Consider the following 19,986-nt stretch of genomic DNA (forward strand, 5'->3'; position numbering starts at 1 on the left):
CACCTGCTAGCTGCGTTCCTGTGATGTTACTGAATTAAGGATTTTTAAAGGAACTGCTTATTTGCTGTGTGGTGGATATTGCATTCAACACCCAGCATCTCATGGTTGGATCAGGAGATGACTGAGGAGATGGTCAGTATGTACAATCACCATCTTTTTCTAGTCACAAACACATTGACACAAGTGATCGATCACTTTTGTACTATTTTCAATGTCTGTAATTTTATGTGATAGAAAAAAAATGTGTATTGTACTAAAGCCAAATGCAGTTGAGATTTTGGATGTCCATTTTGGTCTTTTAAAACAAAAAATAAGAGGGGGAAAAATCTCCAGTGGATTCTGTTTGAATCTGAAAGTTGTATGGGTTTCGTTTTGAGAGGCGATGGACACTGTTGCTGTTACTGTGTAATGAGCCAGACATAAATGTGTTAAGCTGTTTCAATGTCAGAAACCAGCTGTGCAGAAGACAGGGAAACTTCTCTTGCTCCCATCTATAGAAGTAAATCTAGGAAGCTTTACTTTGTGGCTAAACTGCAAATCCTGAAGCAGATTAAGATTAGGTTTCCATCACTTTGTGGTCTTTATGTGACCTTTTAGGAATTCCAGCTGTGCTGTTTGGCCTTAGGAACAATTATTTAATATTAAGGTACGTACTGTATTTCAGGAGGAAATACATTTTCTTTATGTATGCCATCTGTGTAAGTGTTTAATCTGCTCAGATAAGAAATCCATTTTCAGCATCTTTGCCTGCCTGTCTCCATATATGCTGCGATGAAGGGTATCTGTGACGCTCTCTTCGATGTCCTCGATCTGTGTGATCTAACAACCTGCCTGCTGTGAATGTTTTTTCTGGCCCCAGCTCAGAGACCACTTAAACTGATCTGGATCACTTTCTGTGCCTCTGAAACTTGTCTTGTGGCCTTATCTTCTGAGACCAACATTTTGTCTGTAATTGTGGTTACATAATATTAACAACAATAATAATAATAATAATGTACTGGCCTTTCTGTGAACAAATGTGACATTGACTTTTGTACAGTTAAAGAATGTAATAAATGTTTTAAGTCTGCAGTTTGTCACGCAGCGTTACACAAGAGCCAAGGTTGTTGGTTTTTATTAAAAAAAGTTTATTGGCCGAAAAGCATACAAATGTAACACAAAAAGCACTTTTTTTTTTACAAAACTTAAGTTATTACACTGAATGAGAGTGTCTGGAATTTCATTACACAGCGATAACTGGAACCACATCTGGACAACTGGTCTCCATGGCTTCAGCCGTGTCCTGCACTGAAAACGTGGAAAAGTTCTCGTCTGCAATTTTCTGTTTTTTGTAAGGTTACATACTGCATTTGACACAACTTAAGAGAAACTGCCTTTTACCTGTAGTGAGGTCTATGAAGAGCTCAGGTGGGTCTGGAGGGGCAGCAATGCCCATGGCCTTCCTGATGCCGTAGATACTGCTGACATCACATGGGGCCACCTGACTAGTCAGCTCAGCCAAGTTTGATGTCACCTTCTCAGCTGTAAAGGTAGGAGGATGAACGTGAAGATAGCAGGAAATTAAGATATTAAGAAAAAGCAGATTTTTGTTTTTGTTTTTTAAAAAAAAACAAAAAAAACAGATGTATGACTGGTTGTATTTACCAGGCCTACATCTGGTTATTTTTTGTTTGTTTTAATCTATATATCTATTGATACTCTGACTTGGATCAGCTGCTGTTTGTTTTTGCAGCTCCAAACATGTTGGCAACAGAGTGTCCTCTGGTGGGCAAAACAGGCAACACTCATATTTGAAGGGTGTTTCTCACATCTCTCCTTTACTTTAATTTTCATTTATTAACTGTTGAATACACAGATACAGACGTATCAACAAATTGCTAATAATGTTAAATGTGATGGCAGGAGCATGCTGCTGACATGTTTAACATGGTGACAACACTTGAGGCAAGATAACGGAACTGCTATTAACCTTGTTATTATATTATATTAATTAAATTATCCTACATTTTAATGGTGAACTGAATAAAGAAATAGCTTCCTGCCTTTACACTTAACATGATTTGATTGGCTGGTGCCTGTATTGGCATTCTACATGAGTTAATTAAGTTATCAGTACAAACGGCGAGCGAGAGAAAGAAAAACTGATATGAACTGAACCACATTTCTTAAGAACTGTTACATCCATTACAAAATGTCACTTTACAGGAAGTGACCTCAGGAAAAACAAGCTGATATGTTGATACATGTTGATAGCTGGAAGTGGCTTAAATATATGGTTTAAATGCTCTACCATGGAAAGGAAGCAATCAATGAATCATCCTAAATCAGTGAGTAAACTGATGGGCAGGTTTGCGAAATTGTATTTAAACAAAAAGAAATTCATTTCATTCTTGTCCTATTGTAAGATAATCAGCCTAGTGTGGCTGACTGTACTTACAGTAATTGACGTTTCTTGTTTAAAGTCTCCTACATTTTGATGCTGAACTGAATAAGGAACTAGCTCCCTCGGCTTAATTTGATTGGCTGGTGCCTGTGCTGGCATTCCACAAGGCTATCTCTTAAGTTATCAGAACAATACTTGTTACAGCATGTAACAATTCAGTTCAGCACTGCATGAAGTCACACCATCCTAAGTAACAATTTACCGAGTAAAGAGGTTATTTTAAACACAAAAGTATTAAATGGTGATCAAGGACAACCGTTTATCTGAAAACCCTATTAATTGTAAATATAGCCTATGAAATTAGAGGTCGCTTTTTAATTTTATAAAGTCATCTGAAATAGAGAGCTACGTATTGCCATTCAGCATAAAAGTTCTTTTCCACAAAATGTGTCTCTTAGCCTCTTAAGCCCCAAGGGGGTTTCTGAGCTTCCTGCTCAAAAATGTAATGCCCAAATTTAATTGATTATTTCTCTGCAATTACAAACTCTGTCCTTACAATCTTGGTATCAAAATAAAGCTAACACTTGGGAAATTTCATCAGAGGTGTAAATATTGACGCAGATATTACTGTGTCAAAGTTACTGAGACTGGAACACAGAAAAAGTAACTAGATTTTATCCTCGCCTATTTTTTTTATTTTTTTTATTTATAGCATATAACCCTTTTAAAAATATGACTCAGATCACATTTGGTTCCAGAAATTCAGTAACCAACATATAAACATCATCTGTGCAAAGATTTGTTTCTAAAGTGAAACAGTGAAAAAAATTACAGCCCTGTCAATACATGAATATCCAGATGTTGTACAAAAATGTCCAATTTTGGCACAATTGTACACCATGCCAGTTGATTTTTTTAGGTATTAAAGAGTAGAAATTAATAAGGCCTAAAAATGCGGGCTGTAACTTTGGTTTCTTTTGGTCAATTTGCGTGATTGACACCTTTTTAATCGTTTGAGCCAATAGATTCACTGTAACGATGCCACGTTCACGTCACTTCAACCATTTAGACGTTGTAATGCCAAAACCTACGTGGGCCCAAATTTACTACATGTTGCGTCTGTCCAGTCACGTGTCTGTAGGTGGGTCTAAAATGGAGGTTGTTGACGGAAAACGGCTCTGATGTGGCTAGGTAGGCATGGTAACTACTGGTAATCACGTGGCTACCAGCGAAAAATAACGGAGGAAATTGGGACGGTAAGCCAATTTCTGTCTTAGCGCATTTGCGCCGCTGTGTGTTTTTGTGGTCTTCTTTTGCGGCTCATTCAGTGAATTTTGGTCTGATCGTGGTGAAACTTGGTGTGTGGAGTCAGTGATAGCCCTGGAAGCTAACCAGTGCGTTTGGTGGTTGTAGAAATGGTTTATATGACATTTTGGCTGAGATTCTGAGGTTTCTGTGGATACCACACATGTCTGGACTTATATTTCTCAGCCAGCGTTATAATCGATTAAACATGATCTCCTCCTTTTTGCCCCCGGTACCGGGGGGTGGGGTTTAAGTGGTTAAAAAAGAAATTTTGGCACAGGTTACATAAAAATGTGTTTTTTCCCCCGCTGGGTTCACTCTTTTAAAGACACCAGACCAATGGATGCCCTTTTTAACTGTAATTTAGATATAAGATCTTGGATGGCAGAAAACGTTTTACAGCTTAACCAGAACACGACTGAAGTTTTAATCATCGGTCCTGAGGCTCAGAGAGAGAAACTCTTGTCTAAATTACAGGCACTTTCACTATGTCCTTCGCTACAAGTGAAAAACCTGGGTGTTATTTTTGACTCCGAGCTTGGTTTTATCCCACATATTAAACATGTAACCAAAATTGGATTTTATCATCTAAAAAATATAGCCAGAGTCCGCCCTATTCTCTCTCGGGCCAACACGGAGATGTTGACGCATGCTTTTATTACCAGTCCATTGATTACTGTAATGCCCTGTTCTCTGGTCTCCCCAAAAATAATATTTCACCTTTACAACTTTTACAAAACTCTGCAGCTCGTGTGCTGACGAAGACCAGAGGGCGGGCCCACATTACACCGGTTTTAGAAACGCTGCATTGGCTCCCCGTGTGTTTCAGGATCGATTTTGAAGTTCTTTTATTGGTTTTTAAATGTCTTAATGGTCTTGGGCCTTCTTATCTCTCACATTTGCTTTTACCATATGAACCCTCGCGGACCCTGAGGGGGGATGTGTGTGTATGTATGTATGTATCCATGATCATTTATGTTAATGAGAGTGTGGGGAGTGAGTTGGAGGGGGGGGTGGGCTGCTTTTAACCATGTAAAGCTCTTTGTGCTACATTTCTGTATGGAAAGTGCTTTATAAATAAAGATTGATTGATTGAAAGAAAAATATTCTGGAAAGGGGGTCCCAGTGATCTGAATCAGGCCAATGTCTACCACACCTGTGAAGGATGCAGGCTACAGAGGTAAATGAAGTGTTGTTCGAGGTCTACAGCTGACTTTAGTGGAAGAACAAAGACGCCCATGCACTATGAGGCTCTTACCCAGCTCCAGCTCCTTGGCAGTCGGGGCCAGCAAGCAGATCATGTTTGGTGGCTGCTTGGCACTCAGACGTTCCCTCTGAACTTCCTGCAAGTTGCGCAGGAGCTTTGTAGTCTCGTCCAATTTCTGCTGGATGTTCAGGGCTTCTGTGTGAGGGAAGGAGAACACACAGCAAGTAAATACTTCCTCTGAGTTCCTCCAGTTACCTTCTGGTAACCCCCCCCCGCAAATCATTTCTTTCTAACACAATATAGCCACTGTTTCTGAGCCCTGACACAGACCCCTGGGTTCTCGTGTTACATTAATACTCGAAGGTGCCGAAAGCTGATGACAGAAGAACTCTAGAAAGATCTCAAAGGAAACATAATAGGACGATGGACAGCTAATATGTCGCTCAAACAGTTTTAGACATTAAAATGTTTACATTATGTACTATCTTGACAGAACAATGAGCCACGGTACACTTATGTATATACATAGGGAGAACAAATATTATAATAAATAATGGCCATGAATTTTAAAAAGTACCATGACAGATTTTTCATCATATCCCCAATACTATGTGAACTTGTAGTTTTCTGATTCTCATTTCTCTTCTCATCAGCATGAGGCAGGTCCTTAAACTGCCTGTAGTGCCACAATTCTTCTTATTTCCTGCCATCAAGAAAAGGCATTAAAAATATTTCTGCTGAGTTAAAAATTAATACCACTAAGAAGGAAAATAAATCCCTTTTTGATTGTCATACCATCGAAGAACAATGGGAAGCCAGTGGGGACATTAACAGTGCATTCATGCAGAATAATTGAAAAGATACATTCCCATGTTGGCTTTGTCATCTCAGTTTTATTTAAATAGCAACAGCATTCATCCAAAGGTACTTTTAATCTTAAAGATAAAGATCCTGCAAAAAATTGGGACTAAGAATTATGACACGAGAACTGAAGGTCTGCAAACTTGTATCATAATTCCATCATGCTCTATCACAATATCCATTGTAGGATGTTAATGCTCAGGTAGATCCTGGTAGTCTGGTGAGTGCTGTGATATTTAAAGATGTTTTTTTTCTCCAGGTAAATTTCAGTATTTTGATGATCATGTTTATGATTAAGTGACGTTCCCTGTGGTAAAAAACAAAAAAAGGGCTGTTTTCCCTACTGCCCATTTCCCTAAAAAACAACAACAACAACAACAAAAAACTCCCCAAAAAACAACAACCAAAACCCAGGTATGAATTGAACCACTTAAGAATTGTTAGGGTCAGGGCTGTAGTGACTGAAAGTTTCCTGTGGATGTAGATCTACATGTGTATGTAGATGTAGAACATTAGGTGCTTGATTTTGGCAAAAAATTTCATCACAATTACTAAGGTCACAAGTTTTTGATCATGTAATTAACACAGATCCAGGGCTGAGGACCAGGCAGTGACAAAAGATGAACTAAATGAGTCCATCAATGTAATTTGGGCTTTTGGATGGAAAAAAAAACGTGGAGGTGCCTGAATGACAAAACGAGCATGATTGCGAAACAGAATTCGGCACAATAAGCATTTTATCTTGATTAGCTTGTTTTCATCATGGAAAGATGAAAAGTATTAATGACATGTGTTTATAGTGCTTTCTAAAGGAACCAAATTAAACATTTTAAAGATGTTCTGATCATTCCTAAAAGTGTAATTAGCTGCCACTTTAAATACAGAAAAAAAAAAGTCAGACGTTTTACCCTCAGAAAGCTCCTCAGTCATCTGCAGGCCTGCAGCAGAGCGCAGGAAATCCAGTCTGTCACATGTTTGGGGGTCAGCTACCTACCAAAGACAGAGGGGAAACAACATGGTTAGTTAGATTAGAAAAATGCATTCCACACTGGACATAAAAGGGAACATCACAATCTTTTGAAGCTTCTTTTGTCATGCTACTTCTTCACTACAATAAAATCAGGCCTAATCAAAAGCTGCAACACCCGAGCAGGGGATGAGAGTAAACTGGAGGGCGGCCAAAAACAGCAAGAAGCTAGCACAAAGGGCCGCTGTTTGTCTGACGGTGGGCCCCTGCTCTGGTTTCCTCTACTGCTCTGAGGAGCGATTCAGCTTCACAGTCAGTGGGCAGTAGAGGAAAACAGTCCTCTCAAAATTCTCCAACAGCGGGCCTTGAGCATGTAGTACTGCTGTGTTTTAAAAGGAAATGTTCTTTCCATCTTTACACCAGGCCCCTGCTATGTTGACACAGCTGGTGGATGCAGCAGTCATCAGCTGAGGCCATCTAGAACACAAATTAAATCCATGGGGTATAATGGAGGAGCACGTGATATGCTTTGCACTGAACAGCAGCAGCTTCAAAAGCAGTGCTGATGAGGATGAGTGGCTCCGGTTTTGTATTACATAGCGAACGCTGGCACTCGTCACTCGACTCACCTCACGCACATTTCTATTACATGCTGCACATTTTTTGATCAGGGTTTCAGCTCCAGATTCTCTCACCTCCACGGTATCCTTGTCCTCTTGTATATTTGACAGCTGCTCTACTTGCTGGAGGAAAAAAAATGACAAAAACACCCCCCCAAAGCAAAACAAAAACATTTATTTAGTCAACTGGAAGACTTTCCTGTCCTGAAACAAAAAACAACAAATGACGTCAGAGAAAAGCTTACTTGCTCGGTGTCCTTCAGGATTCTTGAATGCTCTCCGTTTGTCACTGCATCCAGGAGGTTGTCTGCCAGTTTGTACACATACTCTTCTGATTTGGCCAGGAACTCTGACAAGCTGCCAAACAACCAACCAAATGAAACTTTACTAGTTATTTCCTATGCAGCAGCGGTGTAAAAGTCTGAATCATTTTGTTGACTGAGAATAATGACAAGTAGTTGATATTGACACTCCTGCAAATTGGTGGAAAAATAACTGCACCGCCTACACAACCAGTCAAATAAGGACGTGCTACTAATGGTAATTAAAGATTTTCATTAATTTGTAAACAAAAATCATACTGTGCTTTTCCGTTTAGAGGAAAAAACAGACACAAGAGACAATGAGCATGTGGTAACAATAAGCTAAATACATATAGTAATATGTAGTAGTCCCAGTTTCCCATAGCCCCTTGGAAAAATTGATTGCTTACCCCCCCCCCTTTTTTTTTTTAAATCACCTTGCATTTACTGAACTTTTCAGTTGAATGATTTAAGGATCAACCATATATATATATGTATTTCCTTAAAATTATCCTAAAAATTATGTAGAAAAATAAAATTGAAATTAAAATTCTGTCATGGATAACTAATGGTCCCCACTGGCTGCAGCCGTCATCATAGAACGGGCCCATGTAGCTTCACCTACTCAAACCTTTTTATGGCTTTTATATTCCCTAGATCTTTTTCATTCTGAACACTTTGGAGTTCCACAAGATGTACCAACCTGTTATGAGCATGAACATCATGAGAGAATAAAACAGAAACAAGATGAAACTGAAGTTTACGAAGAGATGAAGGGTTTGAGTCAGGGTGAGGCTCCGCTTACAGTTTACCTCCTCCTGATACAGAAAATCCAGTGGAAAAAGAGGAACATCTGGAAAGTAATCAGTGAGGAATGCCTCGCTGCTTAAAAGACACAGAGCTCGGGTCCTTATACAGACACGCTGTTCATACCTGTCTGAGCCCTGCAGGCTGGACTCGTCTCCATAGAGAGAGTAGATAAGGTCAGAATCTTCCTTGCTGATGTTGGCGAAGCTGGAGTCGTAGGTTGGCGCGTAGGAGGTGAATGGCCCATAGTTCATGTAGGACACTGTGGAAAGTGCCGCACACAGATAATTTATTGTCTTTCCTTTGAGACTCTGATATCAACAATATGGAGAAACATAAAGGTAGAGCCGTACCTGGGGTGATCCTGTTCCTCTTGTCCTCCCTGAAACCCTGCAAGGTGTTCACACCGCTCTGCAGCCGGTTGGACATCATGCCGAGTTTCACAGGACAATAACCCACATCTGCAACAGCAAACACAGTTTTTTCCCCTCAAGTCTCTGGCTGCATCATCATTTCTTTTATAGGTCTGGAAATACTAATCAACCATTAAAATTTCCCAGTCATAGTTTACAGAAATTAAAATCAAAGAAGCCAAAGGAAACTTATATTTCGCTTTTTTGTGTATAAGATGTTGTTGTGTAAAGTGGATTTATTATGCTTCTATATTTGTATTTTTGGACTTCAAGAGTGGTGCAGCCTTTCAGTTCATCCACGGCCAGAGCTTACAACAGAAGCTGATGGTGTTTTCATTTATAACTGTGTGGGCTGCAGTGATGGAGTCGTGTAGTTACATTTCTAGGGTTTCAGAACATTTTGCGCTTATAATGTCTCTGTGATGTAGATTTAACACAGAAGTATAACGCCAACTGAAAACAGACTGTTTTAGCTCCTCTTTCTTTAAGCTGTTTCCTTCTGATTGGTTGTCCTACATAAACCCATTTGACTCAAAATTCAAGCCTGCACTTTTGGCCTAAAAGGATTAATGGTATATGTGCTGATCTTTTTACATTAAAGCCATATTCAACATGAACATCCACCGCTGTGGCAAATTGTAATAATTGGTCTAATTGAGCTCTTTTATAGTTCCAAAATGGTCTCACCTCCTGCTGAGGGATCTGCTGGGTTGAGGATAGCCAGAGTGGTGGAGCCATCTGACTTCCGCCTTGCAAACTCCAACTACAAAACAAACAGTGATAGTGAAAGAGGAATAAAAATAATGAGAAAATATTACATTATTGGATTCTAGTTAATTAGATAAGACACAATGGACATCAGATAAATAACCAGCGCTGACTCTACAACATCGTCTCCAGAGTCTAAAACAAAAAAGAAGGTGTGGATATATTTTAAACTGGGGCCCTTACTGGTTTTTAAACACAAAGCCTAATTTTTAAAGTAGAGCGCCAAAGCTCTTTTGGCAAAACAAAAGCGGCAAAGCATTTTTATTCATGCTCTAAATCTCTGTGGTCACAGACTGCACACACAGCCTGTAAAAATAATAACAGTGAGCACTGATTACATCACACAACTAAAAACACAGTGTCCAGAACATGTAGCTCAAGTCTTTTCAACCTTAAGCAGCTGTTCTGTAATTCTAAAGAAATTACAAAAATGTGAAGTAAAAAAAACAAACTATACTTCCACTATGATCTGTTTATTAATAAAAGGAAACATCAGTATATCTTGATTCAACTTTATGGGCCAAAATTCCTAAATGGGGCAAAATAGCGCGTGAGTGCAATCGCCAAATAGCGCTAAAGTTCAAAAGGTTAACAACTCTTACAATTTTGTCCATTTGTAAATATTGAGAGAACTTTTTTTTCTGGTGCAACATATTAGTAAATCTGGCCCTATGGGGTTAAACGAGGATCTGCCGGGGTTAGTTGGTTCGCTTTGTCTTACTTTTTTCCCCTCACTGAGAAGAAAAAAAGAAAACATAAGTAAATATTTACAATTTATATGTAATGGAAATCTGAAAGGATTAATATATGTCTCATATTAGATTTTCCTTATCTAATCTGCAATGACTTTTCTTAATCCTGCTTCTTCTCATGTCTTTTTTTCATCTACCCTTCAGATCATTTCATTCAATTACTGCTTTCAACTTTCAACAAGCTCTTGCTGGCTACGTACTCTAAAGCGAGTTAAATTGCATCCGCTCTTAAGTGTAAACAATTGGGATTTATGCTTAAGAAATTACATTTCCGCTATACATGAGTTTAACTTCTCCTTTCCATGGTTACTATTTTGATTCATAAGATAACCATGGTGCAAAATACTGCGTTATAATGTGTGATAATGTATTTAGTGTTGGAAATTTTGTCTAAATCAGTAAAAACTGCTTAAGATTTATGAGCAAGTCATTCCACAAAGTTATTTAGAACATTCTTAAGAGAATGGGACCTGTAATACCACAATGCCATCTGAAACATTATGATCTAAAAGATCAGATATATCAGTTTGAAAGCGTGTTCTTGTGTTTAACCCTGTTTTCTCACATCAGACTGCAGCACTCTGTTGGACAGCTTTCCTCCAGACTTCTCAATGACCTTGCGTATTTCCTGAAGCTCTTTCTCTGCTTTTGCTGCTTCGTCCTTAGAGTCTTTGTCCTGTCTGCAAATGAAAAGCAAATTGAAAGATGCCAGATGATGAGACACTGTGACCGTGAATGTACTTTGTGGCAACAACAAAAAGTATACACACAGCAGAGAGGAAATTTGCAGGAGTTTTTCTGTTCATTGTATGCCCACAATCTGTGTTCATTCCTCAGATAATTTACCTGTAAGCGTTTGCTGACGTCAACGAACAGATTTTGAGACAGCATATTTTACGAGATAAAAGGTAACTGAATGAAAAACAGCCTACTACGTGGCTTTCTGGGGCTCGTCCTCTTATAGCGAGTCATAATAAAATGCATAATGTCAGCATACGGGTTCTGTTACATCACCAAGTTAAAACACAGCTGTAAAAGATGATAGCCAAGAGAAAACAAGCCCCAGCATGTCATCAGGCATTCCCCACATTCTCAGCCTCCAGCTCCACAGTGAAAAACAAGCTCACAGGAATCAACACGATGCACTTATGGGAAACTGTTTCCACTCATATGCTGCATCTCTTCATATTTCTCAGTTCTGCTGATACAAATGTGAAACCTTCTACTCTTTTAATTTTACAAATATGTAATTGTGTCAGGCCAACTGTAATTTTAAGGGGTTAAAATATTGACAGTATGGTCAGGAGTATTATTAAAATCCCTCTTGCAGTCTGGGCTCTCCAAGCTACACTTAAATGTGGCATCAAGGCTTAAGGACACGTGTGCAAAGTCAACATGTGAAAGGACCTGGGAGTGCTGGGTGTCTGTGACCTCTCGCTGCTGTCTGTAGTCGCAGGTCCCTCCTTGTTCTGGTCCAGAAAGGTGCTCGTTTGTTCCTCAGATTTCAAAGGTTGTTTGGCAGAAGGGTCAAGACCAGCCATAAAATCTATGCTTTGCTTCAGGCTGTCCAGCCTTTCCTATTAGGGAAGGTGAAAAACATGCTTTTTACTTGGGTTTAAGAAAGAGAAAAAAAATAACCAAGGAGAAGAAAACTGTGGTGCTGAGTTTGTGAGCATCTGCTGCCCCCAACTGTTGCTTTGTTCCTAAAGCAAGGTTACAGCAGCCTGACTTACAGATTATTTTACAGCAGGCTATTTATCAGTAGAGAACACCTGGGTCCTTATTTGAGTGCTATTTTGGAACTTTTAGTACATAATTCACTTTTCTCCTGTCTCAATTATTGTAACTCACTTTTTATGTAAATGGCCTGTATTTGTATAGTGCTTCACTTAGTCCCTAAGGATCCCAAAGCGCTTTACACTACATTCATTCACCCATTCACACACTGGTGATGGCAAGCTACATTGTAGCCACAGCTGCCCTGGGGTACACTGACAGAGGCGAGGCTGCCGGACACTGGCGACACCGGGCCCTCTGACCACCACCACCAGTAGTGGTGAAGTGTCTTGCCCAAGAACACAACGACCCAGACTGTCTGAGCCGGGGCTCGAACTGGCAACCTTCTGATTACAAGATGAACTGCCAACTCTTGAGCCACAATCTTTAGATTACTATGAGCCTGTTTTCAAATTGTTCAGAATGCAGCAGCTCTGCTGCTCACAAAAACAAAACATTTTAGTTAATTTTAAAATGTTATTAATAACACATAAAGCCCTACATGGCCAGGCTCCTGTCTATATAACAGTGCTAGTGACACCACATTCCAACAACTGGCCTCTCCAGTCATCTGATTACAGTCTGTGAACTATTCCACACTCTTCTATTTTAAATCCAGAGACGACCAAGCTTTTGAGGTTGCAGCTCACTAACTTTGATAAAAGCTTCCTTGTTTTAAAAGACTGATGACAGCAAATTTTTATATGTTAACTTTTCTTAAAATGTTTACCCCTTCGTATGTAAGAACGAATGTAAGACTGTATGTTTCATTTTCTGTCTGTACTATTACTATGGAACTATGTGTTTTAAAAAGTGCCATTCAAATAATGTTATGGTTATATAATTATAAAAGAAAAATTGGTGCATATGAATGCAGTATGTTTGTGTGCAGTTTTTATTGCTGACAGATGTCTACAAAGAAAGTACAACAGCTAATATAGACACAAATCGTCTTTACAACAAATTTAGATGCACAAAAAATTATTTGAAATAATTTGAAATAATATATTTTTGGGGGCTTTCAAACAGAAGTTTTCTGTTATCATGTACACTGTTTTAAAATAAAGCTCCTAAATTTTTAATTTTTTAAAAACTTGATGAACCCAAATTACCCCCAAGTAAAAGAGGTCAAAGAAAATGACAGTCCAAGGTCACGATACCTGGCTCAAGATCTTCATTCCTGAATGTAACAGTTTCCGTGCTGCTTTGTGGTAGATTGTCTCAGGTTTGTTGTAAATCATGGCATTTTCACACATAATCCTGAAATCAACCTGCATCAACGACATGCGTAACATTTTAAAGCATGACAAATACAACAGCTTCTGTTAGTTAAAACACACTAAAAATGTGTTCAAATGTGGCCTTTAGGGAAAACAAATATACTTAACATTTTTAACATGATTTAAATTTTTTTTGAATAAGGTGAAGACATCATTGACAAAGTTTTAGCAGTTTGATCAAACAAAGAAGTATAATCTGTAAATTGCACTGAAGCTACTTGTCATCAAAGACAGGCAAAAAACATCAAGTATCAGAACATACATTAAGAAGGGAAAAAATACTAATTTTTTCACCCAAAACAAGTATCATTAGTGGATGTAAAAGGACCTGGGAGTCCTCCATAAGCACCACGTCAATGTGTCCTACAGTAAGCTAGAGTATCAGCAATTACAAGATCTGTGTCTTTAAACTTGAAAGAACGGTTTTATTTATTTCTTCTAACCGAATGCAATAGTACACAGACATGTACCTTGAGTTCATCCAGTGACTGGTAGCACTCTTTCTTTACTTTGTCCTTCATTGTACTGAAGTCCATGGGACGCTTGATGACTGCAGAGTAACCAGGAGCAATGAGGTCTGTCACTGGAAATGAAAAGAATGCGTTCGGGTCTTTCCTGCAGAGGAGACACAAACAGTTTTTAGTTGCAGAAATATCATTACCTAATGCGGTGAGTTGCTCACCTCATTATTTATAGATATTACTAAATGTCAAATAAAAATGTAAATGCACAATTATCCCTGATCAATAGGTGATAAATGCTGCTGCACCTTTGGAGCTGCCTGATGAGCTGATTCAAAGCTTCCTGCAGAGGAGTCTGTTCTTTTTCTGTGGAAAGGAGCAAAATAACTTAAGATTCTTTCAACAACCTTCAGAATAAGTGTTAGTATTAATTTGGGAAATATTTAACATTACCTTCCTGTTTATCAATCTCTGAACGTATAGGAGTCCTGCTCTGCTCCCGGTCATCATCTCCATCTGCCTCCTGCCCTTTCTTCTTTTTAGTTACCTAAAATAAACAAACAAACAAACAAACAAACATACATTAAATTCACACACACACTACCCTTTTAAAATATTTAACATTATATGCGAAATTATCTATACCAACAGATATGATGTTTACCTTCTTCTTCCCCTTTTCCTCCTCTGGTGACCCAAAGCTTTTCTCTTTATCCTTTTTCTTCTTCTTTTTCTTGTCTTTGGGTTTGTCAAAGTCAGCCGGCTGTTCGTCATAAAAAGTGTCAAGGCTCGAGCTTCCTGCCGTCACTTCATTTCCGGACACTTTCAGCACCAGCTTCAGTGGTCTGTCTCCATATTCTGTACAAACAAATATCGATTAATAATCAAAATAATGGTGTGTGACTACAGAGAACATACGGCAGCTTAGGAAAGCTAGAAACAATAGCCGCTAACAACTAACTCGAAGTCATTTAACTTACGCTGCACGTCTAGCGAACAATGTATTGTATTCACACATCACCACCTCAGTATTATTATTTTTCATTTAAAAAAAATGATGGAAACGTGTCGATATCCATATAACTAAGTCGGGAAGGTAGTTTAGCAATAAGCTAGTTTACCAACTAGCTCTATTGTCGTGCTAACAGTGCTACAATACAAAAACACAGGGGCTACGAGTTAGTTTAAAATGTAAAAACGGTTTATTCTGATAAGCAGTTAAACTGTATGGGATGAAATACCTTCATATCCATGCTTCTCGGACTTATGCTTTTTGTGCTTCTTGCCCATTGTCTATGTTTTGGTCTGCACCGGCGGCCAACTGCTGTGGCTGAGCACTGTGGTAGCTGAAGTAAAATTTCACCAGAGGCAGATACACTTGCAGCGTCACCTGTCGGTGCGGCGGTGGTAATACCCATGTCTATGGGTACGGCCGCCCTTCCAGCCGGAAGGAGGCGACATAACCTTTGAAATAAACTTCAATCACGGACCCAGGCCTGCATAACTGCCATTTGCCATGACCCCCCTTTAAAATAACATATGATAATAATCGTTCACCTGGAGAAATCACTCAATCAATCTTAAGCCACATACAAATACAGGGAGCACATGTTAACCACACTCGTTATGTATTGATAATTCAGCACACCTGAATCATATACAGAATGTCCATTTTCCTTTAATATATGGATAAGTAAAAAAATAAAATAAAATAAAAAATCGAGATGCTTAGAAGATATGTCCAACTCCAGTACTGTGAGTATAAACACATACAACAAGGGAAAGTTCATGATAAAAAGAAAAAATGTAGTATTGCACCTTTATGAAGCCAGGAAATTTGCAAGTGGCGCAATATTAGAAAAAACCTGAAGTAACAGCTTGTTTTTTCCTTTTTTTTAGTCCACTATAAATGTCACACAGTAAACATGCTGAGCTTTTCTTTCCTACAACCAAAGTTGGTCAAACTCAATGCTAAATTTAAAACAAAGGTTTTCAGTTTTACTCGGATTACATCAAGATTAGTTTTTAGAGCTGACATCAGACAACTGTTGACTGTATTCATCAGCAACTTTTTAATACACCTAGAGTGTTGCATACTGGTGTGTTTAAATGATCCATATATATTAATTTTAATGCACTGGGTATACTTTTATTGCACTTTTTTCCATAACATTATTTCAGTGATTGAAATCAGTGTCTTAAGACCCAGACACATGTTCTCTACATGTCTTCTATATGCAGCTAACCATGATAAGCCAAGGAAATTCTGGAGATGTTTTATGCAGAGACATTTTTAGCCATAAACTATAATATTTTTCTAAATGTAAAAAGTTATTTGGGTTGTGCAAGACATCACAAAAAGAAAAACAATATTTCTGAAGTCACAAACATTAAAAAGTATATTTGTGCTATCACCTGCAGGAATTTTACTCACCGTATTCTTTGCCTGCTTATAAACAAACTGTGGCAGAGAAATAAAAGTATCAAATACAAAACAACGACAAAATAAATGAATAGTATAAATATGGTAGTTTACTTGGAAATTGTGCAATTATGCCACTTGTCAACTCTCCAGCCTCTGGATGCAGACTTTAGTAGACTTTTATTTTTTCTTATCCTACAGCAATGTAGTAAACTGGAGCAGAACCCTCCACAAATTACCCTGAATGGTTTGTGTAATGAGTTGGCAGAATATATTGCCATCTTCAACACAGGTGAAGTAAAGTGTCTCTAAAACACAGCGGTTAATATTGAGGTCTTTCTTAAAACTTACATTTAAAATTTGTTAAAAAAGCAGACACCTCTGTAAAGAAAAGAGAGATGATATTTGGTTGAATGTTGACTTCGCAGGACTCTGTAGCTGCAGGAGCTTCCCTGTCCGTTTTGGAGCTGTTATACTCGGTTAAATTGGGACATATTGTACTGTCTGATGAATGACAGATGTTTTATTCATGGCGGAAAGATAGTCTACATTCTTTGATGCGCATTCCAGGTTTTATGAAAAGGGCAAAAGATGAAGTGGAAAACTCGAAAGGAATGAAGATTGACAGAATCCACTATTTAAGCCATTCCTGGTCATAGATGAAGACGTGATATTTATACTCTGTTATCGTTTGAGTCTCCTATCTTAGCAAACTCATCCCCAGCAAATTACTATATTACATTCTTTACATATTCGCTGTTATTGTGTTGGGGAAAAAATCAGTTGCATGTTATCCATGGCCATATTTAAAATTAAAATAACCAGAAAATTTAGTGTAGTAATTCAGAGACTGGTGGTTTTCTTAGGTGTCACTTGTGCAAATGAAAATGCACATACAGCTGTAATTCACTTGGAACTTGATTTAGACCCTCCCTGTGATGAAAAGCCACTGAGTTCCTTATGAAATAGAACGGTCAGGGAAAGTGTTTCCTAGCAATATGCCCACAATTCTCTGAGGGGTAATTGTGTTTTCTTTCCTCCTTGACTAAAATTAAACAAACAAATAAAGGATCATTTGTGAGCCTCAAAAAACGATGGATTTTCATCCTCCCTGAAACCTCTGAAGGCAGCAGAAACAAATTTTCAGCCTGTTTACACTTCTAGCAAATATGAGTTGGAGATTGGATTTGTCTACATAGTAAATGCTGTTAGGAAATTGAGGAAATTGTTTCAGGCCCTAAAACCAAAATAATAAGCTGAAAGACACCAAAGTGTTCCACAAAGTTGAGGAGCTTAGTTTCATTTCGGATTGTTTACATACCAGGAATGATTGGTACAGCTTTATAGTCACTCATGAACATACACATTTTCTTTCCAGAAAAAAAAGTTTGGAGTCGTTTACGTGTGTTGTACGGTGTATGTTATTGTATATCACAATCCTGGATAGTATCTTTGAACAAAGTGATTATAAAATCCCTAATATCAAATACATTTTGGCCTTTTTGAGCCTTTCTAATGAACATTTTAGATAACTACAACATGAGAACAAACCTCCTTTCAAAATGTTCTTCATTTACTGTCCATGCAATGTAATGAGTACAGCAGTCAAAGATAGATATCTGTGTTCTCTTTGCTAGTCCAGTACTACTCTGCAGCCCCAGAGAGGCCGTGGGATCCATCTGCTTGAGTCCAGCTGCAGAGCTGCGCACACATTGGAAGTCCATGGATTAAAAGGAGATCAGTTACACCAAACAGGGTTAACAAATGGCAGATGTTGTGAAATTCATTATCCTCTGTCACAACAGAGGGGCTAAAGGGACCCGGAGACCATTTCCACATGAAAGCTGCTTCCCAACAGAACCATGGGAAACCGCTTCCCGCCCTGCAGACGGGATGGAACTGGCATGTTTTGGTCTCTGCACATATACACAACAAAAATACAAACAGGGATACAAATGCAGGCTTTGAACGGTTTATCTGTTTTGCACATGGTTTGACTGAACCAGCTTTGGAGATAAAATGTGCTGTTTGGACTGCCTGAGCCAGAGCACCACAGTCTCCCCCTCTTTTTTTTTTATGGTGTTGGGACAATCCGGTTTGAGTTGGGCTGTAAAATGTCATCCCGGTGACAGTCCTGTAGTTAAAAACCATCTCTTAAAAATAATTTAAAAAACAACTTCCCCTTTATTTTCACTCTTGGTGTTTTCGTGTATTTTCTCTGATTTTGCAACTTTTTGTTCCTACCTCTGTTTTCAATCTTGGATATTAAAGTTATAGCTTCTTTTCTTGCTAATTACATCAAACCTAAAGCCTATGGCAAATGGAAATGAATAACGTCTGCCCTTTTGGCTGGATATGAGAATATTTGATGAAGTTCGGTCATAGAAGTCTTTTCACTAGAAGTTGTGAGCGCGCTTCTCAGTTATGACAGATGAAATGTTTGGGGTCATTACAACTGTCAACGCAGAACGGGTTTGAAGATGTAACCAGCCATCACAAATAAGTCAGACAGAAACATCAAAGAGGAGAAGCCAATCATTCTGCCTCAGTGTTTTTCTCCCGTATGCCAGTCTGTCATGGCAACATCTTTGAGCATCAGTCACTCATCCCCGTCAAAGCGCTATGTGTATGGTGACTCTATTTTTATCTGAAATCAGAACACTTCATGCACGTGGGTTTGATTGTCAGTTTTTACAGCTCGCCATTGTCGCCGTGTTTTTGTCCTGTAGTCCTCTAGCATTCTACCCAAGTCTGTAGATGAAAGTATGCGCTCTTTTTTTGTGCTCTAACAATCACTTCTTGTGATGTAGAGACTGCAAAAAGCTTGTTAAGTGCAAAACAATGGTCAATATAACCTTTTCCAGGGCAGAAAAGTGTTATGAAATGTGATAGACATTTCAGATTGTTTATAAAAGATGGACATAGCCGCAAAGATGTCACACTAAGGTAGTGTAGATGGACTAAGGTAAAGAGACTTACCAGCATGGTGCGTGGATAGAAGGCGCACAGATCATTTTGTGAATATCACTTAAAAGTAATCAAATAAAATGCTATAAAACCAGTCCTGAAAACCAAAGCACAAACATCTGGACAATCTGCGTCACAAAAAGGGTAATATTATTTACAAGATCTTTTAATTTAAATGTTGCAAGAGGCACCAACGCTGCAGTAATTTCACTGATTTGATGGTCTGCACATTGGCAAACACGCGTCTGTGCCCTGACTTTAAGCCTGTGTTCTAAAATAGCTTCAAAAGCCTTAAAATGTAAGCTAAATGTATCAACATAATGTTAACAAAGACTATCTTAACACTAACTCTGGCAAAATACAAAAACTCCTGAAGAAATGAGGGCAGAACTACAAAGAAATATCAAAAACTGAAAGAACAGCAGGGAAAATGTTTCAACACACCCACTGATAAAATGCTGCCCCTGGTGATAAAAGTTGTATATTTTGGAGAAGGTGATTACAGAAGTTACCTTTTGGTAAACCTGAAGAAGTCAGGCATTTTGCAGCTCAAGTGCAGCTTTAGCACCTATGTATTCACTTTTTTATTTCTGCCCCAAAGGTTACCTCCTGGATTTAACATCATGACCTCGGATGCTGCTTTAGTTACTGAATGTGTTCTTATTAACGTTTGACATCTTCAGTTTTTAGCCACA

The 19,986-nt window shown here is 38.5% G+C and overlaps 1 protein-coding gene across 1 annotated transcript; it reads right to left on the reverse strand.

Annotated features, from left to right (window-relative positions):
• Positions 1-6: 6 nt before the first annotated feature.
• brd7 (bromodomain containing 7) lies at positions 7-15,313 on the reverse strand. The gene is made up of 17 exons (XM_005727626.2): positions 15,144-15,313; positions 14,567-14,760; positions 14,356-14,449; positions 14,211-14,268; positions 13,912-14,056; positions 13,322-13,432; positions 11,793-11,962; positions 10,951-11,065; positions 9,553-9,628; positions 8,806-8,913; positions 8,579-8,714; positions 7,589-7,700; positions 7,419-7,466; positions 6,665-6,746; positions 4,947-5,090; positions 1,381-1,521; positions 7-1,287 (listed from the first exon to the last, which is right to left on the reverse strand). The coding sequence occupies exons 1-17, from the start codon at positions 15,190-15,192 to the stop codon at positions 1,223-1,225; spliced, it is 1,848 nt and encodes a 615-aa protein (XP_005727683.1). The 5' UTR covers positions 15,193-15,313; the 3' UTR covers positions 7-1,222.
• Between the last annotated feature and the right edge of the window lie 4,673 nt (positions 15,314-19,986).

Source organism: Pundamilia nyererei, unplaced genomic scaffold, assembly GCF_000239375.1.
Source record: "Pundamilia nyererei isolate P.nyererei 1_Seehausen unplaced genomic scaffold, PunNye1.0 scaffold00025, whole genome shotgun sequence".
Classification (NCBI taxonomy): Eukaryota; Metazoa; Chordata; class Actinopteri; order Cichliformes; family Cichlidae; genus Pundamilia; species Pundamilia nyererei.

Coding starts and splice junctions, on each gene's coding strand:
- brd7 (XM_005727626.2), bottom strand. CDS start 15,192: ATGGGCAAGAAGCACAAAAAGCATAAGTCCGAGAAGCATGGATATGAA. Junction 13,433..13,911: donor AGTCACTGGATGAACTCAAG/GTACATGTCTGT, acceptor TCGTTGATGCAG/GTTGATTTCAGGATTATGTG. Junction 8,914..9,552: donor AGCAGATCCCTCAGCAGGAG/GTGAGACCATTT, acceptor TTGCTGTTGCAG/ATGTGGGTTATTGTCCTGTG.